The sequence below is a fragment of the Chiloscyllium punctatum genome, chromosome 25, assembly GCF_047496795.1.
Source record: "Chiloscyllium punctatum isolate Juve2018m chromosome 25, sChiPun1.3, whole genome shotgun sequence".
In the NCBI taxonomy this organism is placed as follows: domain Eukaryota; kingdom Metazoa; phylum Chordata; class Chondrichthyes; order Orectolobiformes; family Hemiscylliidae; genus Chiloscyllium; species Chiloscyllium punctatum.
Window position 1 is genome coordinate 43,433,083 of NC_092763.1, and position 19,392 is coordinate 43,452,474.

The 19,392-nt window shown below is 41.3% G+C and overlaps 1 protein-coding gene and 1 long non-coding RNA gene across 2 annotated transcripts in view; one reads left to right on the top strand and one right to left on the bottom strand.

Annotated features, from left to right (window-relative positions):
- fhdc2 (FH2 domain containing 2) overlaps window positions 1–2,029 on the top strand; it is an 88,652-nt gene extending 86,623 nt beyond the window's left edge. Inside the window, exon 12 of the mRNA XM_072595158.1 lies at window positions 445–2,029. Within this exon, the coding sequence (XP_072451259.1) occupies window positions 445–1,752 (1,308 nt within the window). The 3' untranslated portion in view covers window positions 1,753–2,029. The remainder of the gene's footprint in view (window positions 1–444) is intronic.
- LOC140495899 (uncharacterized) overlaps window positions 2,014–19,392 on the bottom strand; it is a 34,481-nt gene continuing 17,102 nt past the window's right edge. Inside the window, exon 3 of the long non-coding RNA XR_011964122.1 lies at window positions 2,014–2,255. This is a non-coding gene — a long non-coding RNA (uncharacterized lncRNA). The remainder of the gene's footprint in view (window positions 2,256–19,392) is intronic.

Sequence of the window (19,392 nt, forward strand, 5' to 3'; positions counted from 1 at the left end):
ATAGTAAAATGTACTGCAAAACCACAGTTTTATTAATGAATGAATGAATGGAACCGTTTTATAATAGAGTTATGAATGAATGAAAAGGGAATGCGATGTTCGCTTGTGAGTGGTTTAGTAAAGAGACCTATAAAACACTATCTCACAATAGGGAGAACCTTTGTATGACTTCGGGCATGCTGCAGGAGGGAGGGTTTCAGATTCTTGGACCACTGGGATCAGTTTTGGGGCAGGTGGTATCTGTTCAAAAGGGATGAATTGAGCCTCCACCAGATTGATACCAAAGTTCTTGCAGTGGTTCGCTGGTGAGATTAGGAATGATTTGAAATAAATGGGGAGGATTGAGAGAGGTACTAAAATAAAGTAGAAAAAAGGAAAAAAGTGAATTAAAAATGAGTGTACCCATCAAGTATTAACAGTCACCCTTGTTTCTCTATTTGTCAGGAGAATGCAACTCGTGAAATTGAGGAACTGAAGAAGCAACAAAGGGAGAAGGAAATGGAGGCGAAGCGGCACTCGGTAGCTACTTGTTCCTCTATCGAAATCGAACTTGGTCAAGATGACCTGGCGATATCACTTGCTAGAAATCTACGAAGTCACAGTATGAAGCGATGGGAGCGCAGGTCTTTTAAACCTAACTCTCTCTCTAAAGAACATTGCACAGAGAAAACATACCCTTCTGGAGGAATAATTGAGATAAATCATTTATGTCACAGTCTTGTTCTAAGTAGTGACTTCAGAGAAAAGGAACAGGCAAATCTCCTGCGAAAGGTGTCAGAAAAGGTTCTGAAGCAACAGCTGGGTCACTGTATTATAGAATATCCTATTCTAAAAGGGGCAAATATTCTCAACCAGGAAGCTGAGACTAACAAAGAAATGGTAAAACCTGCACAAGAACTTGGAGAATCTGAACAAAGTCTTCCATTTATCAAAGAATGTCCAAAGTTGAAACATACAGTTGAATGCAGAACCGCAAACAAAAGCCGAAAGTCTTCTGAAAATTTTCCATTGAAAAAGTCACATCCTAGTCATTGCTCAAAATGGAATCGAGAAGAGCAGAGGGAGGAGCAAAATGCAGCTACAAAGAGGAAACAATTTCACCTATCTTCTTCAACTTCTAAAAAGACGTTTGGTGGTGTAGAGAACAGAGTTAATCAGAAGGATCAATTTGCCAAGAAACCTACGGCAGAGTTAAGCAAAGTTGAAAGCGGGAACTTGATTACAAACAGAAAAAACAAAACAAGTACCAACTTCACAAAGATCCAGCCAAGTCAATGTCTGAAAGGCCAGAGAACTGCATCGTCTTTACATAAAGGACATACATCTGAGAAACCTATCTCTTCCTCGCCAACTTCAATATGTAAGAATTTGCTAAGTCCAGGACAAAGGAAATCTATCACATCAGGTATTAAACAAGTAACTAAAGTAAAAGAGATAAAACAGACTCCCACAGTACCTGAGCAGGCAACAAAAGTTGGGAGAAAATCCATCCAAAATCATGAAGTGAAGTGCAGCTTTTCTCAATCAACATTTACTATAACATCTACAGTCACTCGCCCCAAGAGTTTAAGCAAATCAGACAGTGGGACATCAGGCTCCAGGATTCCTTATGCCAAACAATCTCTGCAATTAAAGAAACTAAACCCTGGTACAGACACTATGGTGAAGCATCAAACTGATTCCCTCATAAGCAATGGGATGGGCCAACGCTCCAGGTCTCTAAAACTGAACAGGCAACCAGTGTGGCGATGATATTAGCAGGCAGCATGTATGGTAATAATACGCTGCGTGTTGAGACCCAACCTTATGCAGTTTCTTCTGATCAGTCCAATTATTTGGAATAACTTGCTCCACCAAAATATTTTTACTGGACATAAAGGATATTTGTGATGTTTGTTTGAGATTTTGTGCAATGTTGTTTGTTACTAGATATTATGAAGAAAAGAAACAAAATAAAACTGTGTCATTAAAATGATTTGTTATTCAAAAGAACACAAAAAAAGGAAAGGCCTCTTTTAGAAACTGTGAACAAGTCTTTTATTCAGTTCCTTTTGCTTTGTACAAAATCAGGATTGAGTAAATATTTTTCTAATCTTAGAATAACAGATTAAATGTGTTTAAATGGTTCAGCCATACGGGAAATGTTGTTTGGGTTGAGCATGTGGAAGTGAGTCTGACAGGCACTTCCTGTTTTCATTTGAAATTTTGACTCTCAGGATTCAAGTCTTGGTCCAACACCTTTATAAATTCATAATCTGAAATTAAACACAATACTTGTTGGATCATCAAGTCTCACAGATTAAATTTGATGCAACTTTAAGCACAAACTGCTCTCTAATCAACAACATTTCTTGAGAGTAGCAATTTTTAATGTTGAATAATGACAGAGATGAATGCACAGCTGCTTCAAAAACATTGAAGTGGAATTCAAAATGGTGTTCATCCACCAAATTTTAGCACTGAATTCACACCAGTTCACATAACAGTAACCTGTATAATCAACACATTGCTGCTACCTCTCTTTGATTACATGTTGCAGTTATAAGCTGCTATCTAGCTGTGATCGAGTTGTAGGAGAAAAACAAAAAGTACAGGAAGTATGCTGCAGCTCATGCAGCATTTGTGGAGAGAAAAATAAAATTATATTTCAGGTCTGTGGCAGTTCATCAGAAAGTCAGAGCTTGAGCAGTTCTGATGGGAATTATTTATGTTGCTGTAGGCAGCAATATATCAATGCAACAATTTAGTCATTTTAGTAAGAACGTAATAATCAAAGAAGTTCATATACTTTTACACAAGAACAACTTTGTAAAATTTTCTTTATTCCAAGAATTCACTAAATTAACATTATTTGCTGGAATGTTGGGAGGAGCAGAGAAACTAAGACATTATGGCACATATTATGTGCTATGGAATTTTCAAGTAGAAAATATAAAATTCCTGCTGTACAGAGAATAAGATGATACTATACGTGTGAGCTGATTGAAAATAATCTTCATTTTTGCTGGGATTGGAGAAAGGCTCCTTGGAAGACGGGAAAGCTCTTCAGAAGAAGGGCGCTGAAGTGACAGCGTGATTTAAATGGTATCCATGAAATGCTGACTCTTGTGTGCATAACCAAACTTATGACATGGAAATTCAAACATCTCTAAAACCTAGAGTTTTCAGATACTTTTGATCTTCAAGTATGCACTTTAAAAGAATTTCAGAAAAAAATCTGTATTAAGAATTAATATCTTATTACTCAAATTCAAAAATCAGTTTTTATGAATAACCTATTAATGAGTCCTGGCATTTGCTTTTATGTTTAATGAGTGTTCTATAGCTATACCTGATACCACTCAGAATGATAGCAGAGAGGATCATTTGGGCAGAAGTTTTTGAAGGAAAGTAGACACTTAAGGAGAAGGGGTGAAGTTTTTGGAAGAAATTATTGCTATGATTCTTATAAGGAACCATAATCCTGTCTAATTGCATTTAGCAAATCACCCCCAAATGAAGAAATTACCACCAGGATTACGTTTTGCAATTTAATCTTTAACATATTGATCAGAACCAAGACAAATTATTTGATCCAATGGGCAAATGATAGTTTAAATCAAAATAGAAATTTAACTTCAAATAGTTAATTGAACAAAGATACATCTGACACAACCATAAGCATTCCCTTTCGTATGTTCAGCATTACGTTCTATCCAGTTTCATAATATGCTTTATTTGTGCAGGGTAGGTCAGGAGTCCTATCTGAAAATAGCTTTCACGCCTCAATTTCACAGAACATTCATCAACAACAGAAGACCCTTCTACAAATCCCTTCTTCCCCTGGGTCTTTGATTGTCCTGATGGTGTGGGCCTGTAGCGTTCCTTTTCACCAATCAACTAATAATATGTAGGTTTGATCGTTTAGACTATTGAACATAGGATATTACAGTGCAGTACAGGCCCTTCATTTATGGTAAAATATCTAGCTCTTTAGCTCTCCAAACTGTAGCCTTCAGGTTTTAGATAATTTTAGACTGAATGCTAACAATCTTCTACCTACAGCTCTTCTTTTTGTCAAGAAGCCAAAAGGAAAATCAACTTCTTTCCTGTTGATACTACTTCTAAATCAAAAATCACAAGGTGACATGGACCAATATTTGTTAATGTCGAAGGAAATTAAATTGATACATTTACAATTGGTGCATGCTCTTATAAGTCCTTCTTTTAAAAAAAAAGTTATGAGAGATTCCACAAACACTTTTTTTCTAAGAATACCTTTTCTGGAAATTTTCTGGATCAAAGGTCATTATAGATAGTTAGTCAATGCTTTATTGATGTTTATGAATTTAATCCATTATTTGTCATGAAACACTGAACATTTCTGAACTAAGTCATTTGCAGTAATCTGCTGTTTATTTTACTTGTGCAAGAATTAACATCCTCCTAACCCTTGCCCTATTGCAGATGACACAACCAAATGTCCTTTAGCAAAGGAATAAGTAGGGTGAACAACTGTTATAGATTTTATTGAGACCGTCTTGTATTTGGAGGAGTTGACCTGTATCCCAACTCAGCAGTCACCCCGACAGGCCTACGGTAATGTACCGTGTCCTGAGTCTTAGAGGTCAGACAGCATGCCAAAGTGTCTCCTAAACGTTTCTGCAGAAGTTGGTCACCCTAAAAGCAAACAGTATCATCTATTACTGTAATCAGGAATGCTATGTCTATCCTCATTTACTTCTCAACAGTCTTTGACATGATTAACACACCATTATCCTCTAATGCCTCCTTTTTCTGTGGGGATCCAGTGGGGATGCCCTTAATTGGTTCCATTTTTATCTATCTGATCTAAGCCAGAGCATCTGACTTTTCTTCATATTCCTACAATGTTAATTCAGAGTCCCAAAGATTGATCTTTAGCCGCTTAATTTCCAATGTTACATATTGGCCCTTGACAACTTAATCTTGAGACAATGATGAGTTCAACATGTACGCAGATGATAGTCAGTTGCAACAACACATCACTTTTCATGACCCTATCACTGCCTGCATGTTGTCAGACTGCTTCTCTACCAGAGGTGAGCTATTTTTTGCTCCAGCCTAACAAACCGAAGACTGCCCTGTTGCAAATTCACTATTTTTTTGCCATTGGTTACATCTAATTCATATTGCTTACAACTTTTGAATTGTATGCAATCCTGAGGTGAACTTTGAAACCCATACCCAATCTATGCACATACCCAATCTATGCAAAGCAATGACCCAATCCCATCTCCATTATAATACTTACCTACATTCCACCTTGGCCAATATGTAGATGTATTAAAAAAACTGAAATAAACAAAACTTGCTGGAAAAACTCAGCCGCTCTGGCAGCATCTGTGAAGAGAAAGTGAATTTAATGTTTCAGGTCCAGTCACCCTTCTTCAGAACTGATGGTAGCTGGGAAAATATTGTTTTTTATGCAGATGTTGGAGGGGGAACAAGTAAATAATAGGTGGAGATAGAGCCCAAGGAGAGAGAAAAATAAAAAATAAATTGTTGGACAGACAAAGGAATGGGTAAAGGTCAGTTTGGAAGAATGAATAACTGTTAGTGGGAACTATTTATAGCCAACAATGGGTTCTGTGTGATAGCAGCTTATGTGATGACAAAGCCTGGCGTGCGAGGCTTGAGGTAAGGACATGGGAGGAGGTACTCAGGCCCAAAAAGTATTTAACTCAATATTGAACCCTGAAGGCTGCAGTGCCCTCAAGCAGAAAATTAGGTGCTATTCTTCTAGCTTGAGCTGAGCTTTGCTGGAGCACTGTAGCAAGCCTGAGGCAGAGATGTTGACCAGAGAACACTGTGAGGTGTTGAAGTGGCAGGCAACTGGAAGTTCAGGGTCATTTTTGGAGTCAAAACATAGATATTCTACAAAGAGTTCACCCAGTCTGCATTTCATTTCTCCAGTGTAGAGGAGACCACATTATGAGCAATGAGTAAAGTCGACTAGATTGAGTGAAGTGCAGGAAACATGCTGCTTCACCTGGAAGGTGTGTTTGTTGCCTTGGATTGTGAGGAGAGAGGAAGTAGTTAACAGGTGTTACACCTTCTGCGATTGCAGGGGAAGGTACCATAGGGTGTGGGGATATGTTGGGAATGAAGGAAGCTAGACCAGGGTGTCTGGGAGGGAATGGCTCCTGTGGAAGACTGACTCGGGCAGGGGAGGGGAGAGGAGAGGAATATCTCGCTGCAGGTGGAGGAAATTCCAACTAATGATCCTTTGGATGTGGGCGTTGGTGGGATGGCAGGACGGGGGGACTCTATCATTTTTGTGAGAGGGAGGAGAGAGGGTAAGGGCTGAAGTGTGGGAGGTGGATTAGTCCAGCTGAGGGCCCTATCAACCATGGTGCTGTGGAATCCTTGGTTGAGGAAGAAGGTGGACATTTTGGAAGCCCCCTTGTCAAAGTTGCCATCATCAGGTCAGATGCGACAGAGACAGAGAACTGAGGGAATGGAATAGAGCCTTTATAGGAAGCAGGGTGTGAGGATGTATAGTCAAGGTAACTGCAGGAGTCGCTGCAATTAGTGGTCAGTCTTTCCCCAGAAATTGAAACAGAGATGTCAAGGAAGCAGAGGGAGTAGTTAGAGGTGAATTAGTGGTGCTGGAAGAGCACAGCAGTTCAGGCAGCATCCAAGTAGCTTCGAAATCGACGTTTCGGGCAAAAGCCCTTCAACAGGAATAAAGGCAGTGAGCCCACGCTTCAGGCTCACTGCCTTTATTCCTGATGAAGGGCTTTTGCCCGAAACGTCGATTTCGAAGCTACTTGGATGCTGCCTGAACTGCTGTGCTCTTCCAGCACCACTAATCCAGAATCTGATTTCCAGCATCTGCAGTCATTGTTTTTACCTAGTAGTTAGAGGTGGACCAGGTGAAGGTGAGAGCAGGATGGAAATTGAAAGCAAAATAGATAAATTTTTCCAATTCTGGATGAGAGAGGGAAGCTGATGATGTCACTGATATACTGGGAAAAGAGTTGTGGTTGGGGGCCCGAGGAGGACTGGAACAAGGAATAATCCATGTACCCCATAAAGAGATAGACATAGTTGGGACCTGTACAGGTACCCTTGGCCACATGTTTGATCTGAAGAAATGTATTCAGCATCACAAATGTATTTATTTCTTTGTCACCCATTGACATGACTATTTGAAGGGTTTTCCTGATCAGCCTAGTACTCTCCACTTTAATGTAGCCCAATCTCTGCTGTTTATGTCCTAGTTCCAAAACCACAAGTTCATGTTTAAATCCTTTCACAATTTAATCAAAAGCAAAATAAATAGTCAATGCTGGAAATCTGAAATAAAATAGAAAGCACTGGAAATATTCAGCGGAGAGAGAAACAGAGTTCAATGACTATAACTCATATATTTGAACCAAAACAAAATATAACTCATATATTTGAATCAAAACCGTGGGCTGAATCTTATATTTTGGCAAAGAGTCACAGAGTTTCAAGACTGTTTCTCTCTACAAGGTTCAGTCAGATTTCTTGGTTGTCCGAAACTAATTAGCTAACTACCTTACTCCTATAGTGATGATACCAGCCCATTATTACTTGCCATAACCAGGGAGAACTCAGCACTGCTTGGATATCTCAGAACACTCCATCAGTCCTGGTAGTGTCTCCTGGATCTGCCCTGTATGATGATTGACATTTGACCTAGACACTGATCATAGAATCCCTACAGTCCAGAAACAGATCATTCAGCCCATCAAGACTGCACCAACCCTCTGAAGAACATCCCACCCAGCCTCACTCCTGCCAACCTTATTTCCTGGATACTTGCATCTCCCACCACTAATCCATCTAACCTACACCTCCCTAGGCACAATTTAGCATGGCCAATCCACCTAACCTGCATATCTTTGGACTGTGGGAGGAAACCAGAGCACCCAAAAGAAACCCATGCAGTCACAAGGAGAATGTGCAAACTCCACATAGACAGACATATAAGGGTGGAATTGAACCTGGGTCACTAGCACTGTACTGCAGTAATGCTAACCAACTGCGCCACAGTGCCATCAACTCTAGATAGAGAAGGGAAAATTGGTGCCTCACTTTGTGGAGAGTAACTTTGACATCCTGACAGCTGGGGTGACACAGAAGAGGGACATCTTCCAGGATCAGCAGTGGAGGTCTTGACACCAGACCTTGCCAGCCTATGCTGAGATTGCTACCAGCTGAGTGCAATCTGAGTCATCTGGAGGCAATTCAGGACAGCCATGCTTTCAATTTCCTAAATTCTGAAATACCCTTCCTAAACTTTTTCATTTCTTTTGGTCTCTTTCCTCCTTTAAAAAACCAACATTAAGATTTGATTAGATTCCCTACAGTGTGGAAACAGGCCCTTCGGCCTAACCAGTCCACACCAACCCTCCAAAGAGTAACCCACCCAGACCCATTTCCCCTCTGACTAATGCACCGAACGCTATGGGCAATTTAGCATGGCCAATTCACCTGAGTTGCACATCTTTGGACTTTGGGAGGAAACCGGAGCACCTGGAGGAAACCCACGCAGACACGGGGAGAATGTGCAAACTCCACATAGACAGTCGCCTGAGGCTTGAATTAAACCTGGGACCCTGGTGCTGTGAGGCAGCAGTGCTAACCACTGAGCCACCGTGCTGCCCTATTTCCAAAGCTTTTAGTATATTGTTTATTACACTTTTCCAAAGAACCTGGAGCCATTTTTCTATGTCAAGTACACTAAACAAATGCAAAATATTACTGCTATCTGTTTTGAAAATTCTCTTTTCTCCTCCTTTGAAAGCAGCGACTCTTGCTACCCACAGCTCCACTTGCAATGAACACAGGTTAGTACTCTTTCTTTCAGTACTCTAAACTGTTATTCAAGCAACACCTCAACTTGAGTATCCAGCAAAATACCACATAATCGTGGAGGATTATTTGCATGCTGATAAGGTATGAAATGAAAGTTAATTATGCCGGACCCTTTCCCACATAAGTCTTCACTGTCATGTTGAGTTGTAAGAGATCACATTTTTTTTGTGATAATAAAGTGGAAAAGGTAATTGGATGTCACTATATAGCTAAAGTACAAGGAGAGTTTCATTACTTGGAAAAATCAAATACTGCAGATTTTTAGCTGTGCAAGGTCATGTTGTTTTTCAAAGCAGTGAGAATGGCTCCAAAATTCTGTCTGATGACAGAGGTCTGATTGGTTAAGTACAGTTTTCTGCAAAGCTCGAAGTGCAAGGGCAGCAGAGTTATTCAGCACTTACAAACTGAACACATCTTTTCTCCCTCTTTTGGTAAAACCAAAAAAGGTTAAAGTAAAGAATTTTTACAAAAATAGCCTGAGTCCACCAGATCAACTACTGAACTGTAGAATAAACAGCTTTTTTCAGCAAACAAAATGCCATCAGTGCTAAAAATCAAGAGGAACTGTGTGAGCTAGCCTAGTATGAGGTGGTTATGGCCTAGTGTCAATAGACTATCAATTCAGAAATTCAGGTAATGTTTGGAAGGCTCAGCATAATAGATGGGGGAGTTACCCAATAGGTTTATGGAAATTAATAAAAACTAGCCTGGAAGAGTTAACTAATATATTAGAGATGGAATTGCATGGTATTTGAAATATTTGTGACTAGCAGAAAGACAAGATATGCAGGGTGGTGACTCACTTGAGTCAGAAAGGATTTAAATACAGTTAAAAATAGTCTGAATATGATAAAGACCTTAAAAGGCTTGAACTTGAAGAAAAAAGAGACCGAGCAAGCAGCTGAGAGAGGAAAAGGTATGAGCAACTTTTTAAAAATTTATTCATGGGATGCAGGCATTGCTGTCTGGGCCAACAGGCTATCCCTAATTGTTCAGGGGCAGTTGAGAGTCAAACACATTGCTGAGGGTCTGGAGTCAGAAGTATGCCAGACCAGGTAAGCATGGCAGTTTCCTTCCCTAAAGGACATAAGTGAACCAGATGGGTTTTTCCTCACAATTGACAATGGATTTGTGGTCATCATTAGACTTAGACAACTGACTCGAAGGCAGAAGGTGGTGGTGGAGAGTTGCTTTTCAGACAAGGATTGCTGCTGGGTCCACTGCTTTTCATCATTTATATAAATGATTTGGATGTGAACATAGCAGGTTTGGTCAGTTAGTTTTCAGATGACACCAAAAGTGGACAGTGAAGAAGGTTACCTTAGACTACAAGAGGATCTTGATCAATGGGCCAATGGGCAGATGGATTGTAATTTAGATAAATGTGTTGTGCTGCATTTTGGAAAGGCAAACTAGGGTAGGACTTAAACACTGAATGGTAAGTGTTGCTGAACAAAGAAACCTTGGAGTGCAGGTTCACAGTTCCTTGAAAATGGAGTCACAGGTAGACAGGATAGTGAAAGCAACGTTTGGTATGCTTGCCTTTATTGGTCAGCAAACTGAGTATAGGATTTGGGAGGTCATGTTACAGCTGTACAGAATATTGGTTAGGCCACTTTTAGAATACTGCAATTCTGGTCTCCCTGCTATAGGAAGGATGGTGTGAAACTTGAAAGGGTTCATAAAAGATTTATGAGGATTTTGCCAAGGTTGGAAGGTTTGAGCTACAAGGAGAGGCTGAATAGGCTGGGGCTATTTTCCCTGCACCGTCGGACACTGTGGGATGGCCTTATAGAGGTTTATAAAATCATTAGGGGCATGGATAGGATAAGTAGGGAAGGTCGTTTCCCCAGGATGGGAGAATCTAAAATGAGAGGACATAGGTTTAAGGTGAGAGGGGAAAGATTTAAAACGGACCGAAGAGGCAACTTTATCACACAGAGAGTGGTGTGTTTTTGGAATGAGTAGCCAGAGGAAGTGGCGGAGGCTGGTACAACATTTAAAAGGCATCTGGATGGTTATATGAATAGGAAGGATTTAGTGGAATGTGGGCCAAGTGCTGGCAAATGAGACTATATTAATTTAGGATATCTGGTCAGCATGGATGAGTTGGACTGAAGGGTCTGTTTCCATGCTATACATGTCTACAACTCTAATTCAAGATTTTTTTTTGACATTGAACTCAAATTCTACCATCTGTTGTGGCAGGATTTGAACCTGAGTTGCTAGAACATTACCTGGATCTCAAGATTAACAGTCCTGCAATAATACCACTTGGGTATTGCTAGATTCAGGAGGGAGAAAGGGTTAGGGAAAGAGGTGAAAATTATAGAATACTGATTTATTATTATACCATTTAAAAAAAATGTTGGAGTAAGGCAATGATCCAGTGGTCTGCTCCACCCTCCACTCCGACCTATCACAGTTACCCGCACCTCCATCTACCTAACGTACTCTCAGCTACTTGTCCCCAGTCCCATCCCCCTCTCATTTAATGTCTCCAACCACTTGGCTCAGAGGCCTCATTCCTTGGCTCACAAGCCTATTGCCCGAAATGTCGAATTTTCTGTTCCTCGAATGCTGCCTGACGTGCTGTGCTTTTCCAGCACCCCACTCTTGACTATGATCTCCAGCACCTGCAGTCCTCACTCTCTCCTAGTGGTAACATTCTGCCTGGGTTCAAATCCCACCATGGTTGAATTCCATAAAACAAAAATCTGGGGTTAAGAATCTGCTGATGGCGATGAAATTATTGCCGATTGTCAGAAAAACACATCTTGCTCAGTTATGTCCTTCAGGGAAGAAAATCTGCAATCCTCACCTGGTCTGGCTTAATTGCGACTGCAGAACACCATAGCAGTGTGTTTGACCCTCAACTGCTGTCTGAAATGGCCTAGCAAGCCATTCAGTTGTATCAAACCCTATGAAGTCTCTGCTAAGAAATAAAACTAAAGGAACCAGCTGGCACTGACATGCATACCAGAAAAGACATTGGAGAAACAGCCCTGTTGATCCTGAAAAGTTCTCCTTACTAATATCTGGGGACGAATGCCAAAATTGGGAGAGCTGTCTCACAGACTAGCCAAACAACAGCCTGATATAGTCGTACTCATGGAATCATACTTTTTAGACAATGTTTCAGATACCATCACTATCCCTGGATAGGTCCATTCCCACCAGCAAGACAGACCCAGCAGAGGTGGTGGTTTAGTGGTATACAGTCGGGAGGGTGTTGCCCTGGGAGACCTCAAAGTTGATCCTGGACCCATGAAGCCTCATGGATTCAGGTTAAACATGGGCAAGGAAAGCTCCTGCTGGTAACCATGTACTGTACTCCCCTGCTGATTAATCAGTATTCCTCCATGTTGAACAACACTTGGAGGAGTACTGAGATGGCAAGGCCTCAAAATGTATTCTGATTGGGGGATTTAGGTGTCCATCACAATGGAGGGTGCAGGAGGAAATGCCAGGAGCAGCACCATGCTTACCTAAAACTGAGGTGTCAACCTGGTGAAGCTACAAAATAGGACTACGTGAGTGACAAACAGCATAAGCAGGAAGTGAGAGACAGTGCTAAGCAATCTCACAACAAATGGATTAGACCTAAGCCTTGCAGTCCTGCTACATCCAGTCGGAATTGGTAGTGGATAATTAAACAATTCACTGAGGAGGAGAAGGCTCCACAAATATCTCCATCATCAATGATGGAAGAGCCCAACACATCAGTGCAATTCGAGATAAAGTTGAAGCATTTGCAGCAATCTTCAGCCAGAAGTGCCAAGTCGTTGATTCATCTTGGCCTCCACCAGTGGTCCCCAGCATCACAGAAACTAGTCTTCTGCAAACTCGATTCACTCCACATGATATCAAAAAATATTTGGAGGGACTGGATACTGTAACGGCTATGGCACATGATAATTCACCCCCTGATTCCCCAAAGCCTGTCCATCATCTAAAAGGCACAAGTCAGGAGTGTGATATCCAACAACACTCAAAAAATGTGACACTATCCAGGACAAAGCAAATGGATGGGCAATAAATGGACAGTGCAGGAGAGAGAGAGAGAAAACCTGCACAGTTACTGCCTTTGCTGTTTGAATTCGTGTATCGCTGGACATCGGAGTGCATCTGGGAACATTAACAAACAGCGAAATTCACAACTAATCTTGGAGGAACTGTTGGGCGAACTTCACAGCACAGAATCAGATAAGTTAATTGTTGTTTAAGTCTGTCCAAGAGAAAGGCTGCAATGGTGAGTATAGTGGATTCTTTTTTGATTATATGTTTTTGGAGATAAGTCTCTTGGTTAAACTTAAAATATAAGCTATAGCTATTAATTTAACCTGGGGCAGTGTTTGTAGAGGAATAAGACGGTGTTCATTTCTGTATATTGTGAAGGAGCAAAAATGGCCTTTAATAGACTGTACTTCTTGTTAGATGTGGGAGTTTAAAGAGAGTTTAAGGGTTACTGCGGATTATATCTGCCATAAATGCTGTTGGATGCGAATCTTATCAGATTGAGTAGATCGGTTGGAGAGACAGATAGAAGTGATGAGGAATTTGCAACAGCAACAGTATGTGATGGATGGCAGTTATAGGAAGGGGGGAAAGTCTCAGATACAGTCACATAGATGGGTTAACTCCAGGAAGGGTGAGAGAGGTCGGCACCTAGGGCAGGAGTCTTTTGTGGATATACCCATTTCAAACAGGTATGCTGTTTTGGAAAATGTAGGGGGTGATGGATTCTCAGGGGAATGTAGCACGAACAGCCAAGTTCCTGGTATTGAGACTAGCTCAAATGCAACGAGGGATATGTCGGCTTCCAAGAGATCAATTGTGTTAGGGGATTCTGTAGTCCAAGGTACAGACAGACGTTTGTGTGGCCAGCAGAGAAAAAGCAGAATGGTGTGTTGCTTCCCTGGTGCCAGGATCAAGGATGTCTCAGAGATGGTGCAAAATATTCTCACGGGGGAGAGGGGCCAGCAAGAGGTCATTGTCCACATTGGAACCAACAATATAGGAAGGGAAAAGGTTGAGATTCTGAACGGAGATTAGAGAGAGTTAGGCAGGAATTTAAAGAGGTCCTCAAGGGTAGTAATATCTGGATTACTCCCAGTGCTACGAGCTAGTGAGGGCAGGAATAGGAGGATAGAGCAGATGAATGCATGGCTGAGGAGCTGGTGTATGGGAGAAGGATTCACATTTTTGGATCACTGCAATCTCTTTTGGGGTAGAAGTGACCTGTACAAGAAGGACGGATTGCACCTAAATTGGAAGGGGACTAATATACTGGCAGGGAAATTGCTAGAACTGCTTGGGAGGATTTAAACTAGTAAGGTGGGTGGGTGGGACTCAGGGAGATAGTGAGGAAAGAGATCGATCTGAGACGGGTACAGCTGAGAACAGAAGTGAGTCAAACAGTCAGGGCAGGCAGGGACAAGGTAGGACTAATAAATTAAACTGCATTTATTTCAATGCAAGGGGCCTAACAGGGAAGGCAGATGAACTCAGGGCATGGTTAGGAACATGGGACTGGGATATCATGGCAATTACAGAAACATGGCTCAGGGATAGGCAGGACTGGCAGCTTAATGTTCCAGGATACAAATGCTACAGGAAGGATAGAAAGGGAGGCAAGAGAGATGGGGGAGTAGCATTTTTGATAAGGGATAGCATTACAGCTGTGCTGAGGGAAGATATTCCCAGAAATACATCCAGGGAAGATATTTGGGTGGAACTGAGAAATAAGAAAGGGATGATCACCTTATTGGGATTGTATTATAGACCCCTCAATAGTCAGAGGGAAATTGAGAAACAAACTTGTAAGGAGATCTCAGCTATCTGTAGGAATAATAGGGTAGTTCTGGTAGGGGATTTTAACTTTCCAAACATCGACTGGGACTGCCATAGTGTTAAAGGTTTAGATGGAGAGGAATTTCTTAAGTGTGTACAAGACAATTTTCTGATTCAGTATGTGGATGTACCTACTAGAGAAGGTACAAAACTTGACCTACTCTTGGCAAATAAGGCAGGGCAGGTGACCGAGGTGTCAGTGGGGGAGCACTTTGGGGCCAGCGACCATAATTCTATTCATTTTAAAAGAGTGATGGAAAAGGATAGACCAGATCTAAAAGTTGAAGTTCTAAATTGGAGAAAGGCCAATTTTGACGGTATTAGGCAAGAACTTTCAAATGCTGATTGGAGGCGGATGTTCGCAGGTAAAAGGATGGTTGGAAAACGGGTAGCAAGATAACAAGAATCCAGAGAAAGTATATTCCTGTCAGGGTGAAAGGGAAGGCTGGTAGGTATAGGGAATGCTGGATAACTAAAGAAATTAAGGGTTTGGTTAAGAAAAAGGAAGCATATGTCAGGTATAGACAGGATAGATCGAGTGAATCCTTAGAAACGTATAAAGAAAGTAGGAGTATACTTAAGAGGCAAATCAGGAGGGCAAAACGAGGACATGAGATAGCTTTGCAAATAGGATTAAGGAAAATCCAAAGGGTTTTTACAAATATATTAAGGACAAAAGGGTAACTGGGGAGAGAATAGGGCCCCTCAAAGATCAGCAAGGTGGCCTTTGTGTGGAGCCACAGAAAATGGGGGAGATACGAAATGAATATTTTGCATCAGTATTTACTGTGGAAAAGGATATGGAAGATATAGACTGTAGGGAAATAGATGGTGACATCTTGCAAAATGTCCACATTACAGAGGAGGAAGTGCTGGATGTCTTGAAATGGTTAAAGGTGGATAAATCCCCAGGACCTGATCAGGTGTACCCGAGAACTCTGTGGGAAGCTAGAGAAGTGATTGCTGGGCCTCTTGCTGAGATATTTGTATCATCGATAGTCACAGGTGAGACTGGAGGTTGGCAAACGTGGTGCCACTGTTTAAGAAGGGTGGTAAAGACAAGTCAGGGAACTATAGACCAGTGAGCCTGACCTCAGTGGTGGGCAAGTTGTTGGAGGGAATCCTGAGGGACAGGATGTACATGAATTTGGAAAGGCAAGGACTGATTCAGGATAGTCAACATGGCTTTGTGCATGGGAAATCATGTCTAACAAACTTGATTGAATTTTTTGAAGAAGTAACAAAGAAGATTGATGAGGGCAGAGCAGTAGATGTGATCTATATGGACTTCAGTAAGGCGTTTGACAAGGTTCTCCATGGGAGACTGGTTAGCAAGGTTAGATCTCATGGAATACAGGGAGAACGAGCCATTTGGATACAGAACTGGCTCAAAGGTAGAAGACAGAGGGTGTTGGTGGAGGGTTGTTTTTCAGACTGGAGGCCTGTGACCAGTGGAGTGCCACAAGGATTGGTGCTGGGCCCTCTACATAAATGATTTGGATGTGAGCATAAGAGGTACAGTTAGTAAGTTTGCAGATGACACCAAAATTGGAGGTGTAGTGGACAGCAAAGAGGGTTACCTCAGATTACACCAGGATCTGGACCAGATGAGCCAACGGGCTGAGAAGCGGCAGCTGGGGTTTAATTCAGATAAATGAGAGGTGCTGCATTTTGGGAAAGCAAATCTTAGCAGGACTTATACATTAAATGGAAAGTGTTGCTGAACAAAGAGACCTTGGAGTGCAGGTTCATAGCTCCTTGAAAGTGGAGTCGCAGGTAGACAGGATAGTGAAGAAGGCGTTTGGTATGCTTTCCTTTATTGGTCAGAGTATTGAGTACAGGAGTTGGGAGGTCATGTTACGGCTGTACAGGATATTGGTTAGGCCACTGTTGGAATATTGCATGCAATTCTGGTCTCCTTCCTATCGGAAAGATGTTGTGAAACTTGAAAGGGTTCAGAAAAGATTTACAAGGATGTTGCCAGGGTTGAAGGATCTGATCTACAGGGAGAGGCTGAACAGGCTGGGGCTGTTTTCCCTGCAGCGTCGAAGGCTGAGGGGCTGAGGGGTGACCTTATAGAGGTTTACAAAATTATGAGGGGCATGGATAGGATAAATAGACAAAGTCTTTTCCCTGGGGTTGGGGAGTCCAGAACTAGAGGGCATAGGTTTAGGGTGAGACGGGAAAGATCTGAAAGAGACCTAAGGGGCAACTTTTTCATGTAGAGTGTGGTGCGTGTATGGAATGAGCTGCCAGAGGATGTGGTGGAGGCTGGTACAGTTGCAACATTTAAGAGGCATTTGGATGGGTATATGAATAGGAAGAGTTTGAAGGGATATGGGCCGGTTGCTGGCAGATGGGACTAGATTGGGTTGGGATATCTGGCCGGCATGGACAGGTTGGACTAAAGGGTCTGTTTCCATGCTGTACATTTCTATGACTCTATGACTCTAAATGATGGCCAGTGATGCCCACATCCCACAAATGAAATTTATCTTTAGAAAGATGCCGGGGATAGCTCTGTTAGTGAAAATTCATGCTTTCCTCAAGTCCAATAAAGAATTGACTAAGCTTGTACATGCCCTTTTAAAAATTGAGGAGAAGGATATGGAGGGATTCTTTGTACCATATGGGAAAATAGCAAACCAAATGAAGGGGATGAAGGAAAACTGAATAATTGCCTATGCAGAGTAGGTTGGTAGATACAACACATTAAATTTATGCTTCACTGTTAGAGGGGATTTTGCTCCTATTCTAGCTATATACGAGTTGATTCTTGAAGCATAGAGACAGAGGTTCAAAACTTTGAGGAAGCAATCTTAGCAAACTTATACTGAATTTGAAAGAGTAAAGCAAAGTGATTTTGACAAATGGATAGGACATTCGGAGTAAATGATGCAAATGAATCTCTAAGAATCTATTCTACTAGAATGATTAATTTTTTTTGGAACTAGAACCCATTTGAAGGCTGAAGAGTTGTAACTTCTGGACAGAAAACAGTCATGATGATGATTATGAACTGATCAATTAAGCTAAACCTATGTTCTATCACACCACATCCACCTCTCCCCCAAACATGCATTCATCATAAAATTGAGAAGGATAGAGGTTGGGTCAGACAAAGGAAAGTGAATAGCCAGGATATAAAAAGCACAGCTGGGTATTCCGCTGAACAGAAATGAAAGTGCTGAGATTGGAGGTGAAAAATGAAAGGTCGAAGTATTTCCATTGTAATAAAGTGAACACATTTTTTCAGAATGCTAGAGGTTGCGAGGGAAACCCATGGGCCTTATTGGGGTTTATAAGAGTGGATCTGAAAAGAGATTTCAAAAAGGAAAATACCATTACACACCTGCAGAGCAGGTGTGACTTGAACCTGGGCCTCCTGGCTGAGAGGAAGGGACACCACCAGTTATCCCAACAGCTGCTCAACTGGCCTTGCTTTTTTCCCTTTTACAGCTAGAAGTACTATCATACAAAACCAACCAGCTTTTCCTATTACCAAGTCACTTGTGGTAGTTTTCATCTATTAGCCACAGCATTAAGTCACCGGTATTTTCTAATTAGTTAATTTATATGCAAAGCTTCTTAAGGATCATCTTGTCATTTTATATATCCACAAGTGCTCTTACATGCAATTGAATGGTTTTCTTCAAAATAAAAACCAAACGACATGTGGATGATGTAAATCAGAAACAAAAATAGAAATTGCTGGAAAAGCTCAGCAACATCTATGAAGAGTATTCAAGTTTTAGGTGGAGTGAACCTTCCTCAGAACATTGCCAGCTGCTAGACCAGCTGAGTTATTCTAGCAATTTCTGTTTTTGTTTCTGAATAGTTTTCTTGCCCACTGTGGAAAGTTTTACCTATTAATCATCACATAAAGTACACGTTTTCCAACTGATTAATTTACATGCTAAGCCTGTTAAGGGCAATGCAGACATCAAAGGGAGAGAGGTAGGGAGAGGGGGAAGGAGCTAATTCAAAATGGAATTGGAAGAGGTGAAACCCTTTATTCGTGAGAAGTATATTTTAAACATGGAATGCACCCTGATTCATTGGCAATATCCAGAAAGCCATCACACAATACCGAATGGCTTATCCCACTATTAAATCATGTATGGTACTTTTCATCTGTTAACCACCATCACCAAATCATCTATGTTTCCAATTGTTCAATTTATGCATAGATTCCATTAAGGGCTATGCAATAACATCAAAGGTGAGGGAGAAATAGGGAGAGAAGAAGATGGTTAAATCATAATGGAGAAAGGAAGGGGTGAAAACCAACTATTTTCTTTTTTTGCATTTTTTTTCTATATCCAGAAGTGCTCTTGCAGACAACTGAATGTTTTTATGCCCATCATCCATGATATTGTTCTTTGATTAACCACCAAGTAATCATCCATGTTATCCAAATGATAAATTTGTATGCAAAGCCCATTAAAGCACAAAGAACAAAGAAAATTTACAGCCCAGGAACAGGCCCTTTGGTCCTTCAAGTCTGAGCCGATCCAAATGTACTGTCTAAACCTGTCGGTCAATTCCTAAGCATTTGTATCCCACTGCTCCCCACCTACTCATGCATCTGTCCAGACGCATCTTAAATGCATCTACTGAGCCTGCCTCTACCACCTCTGCTGGCAACGCGTTCCAAATGCCAACTACCCT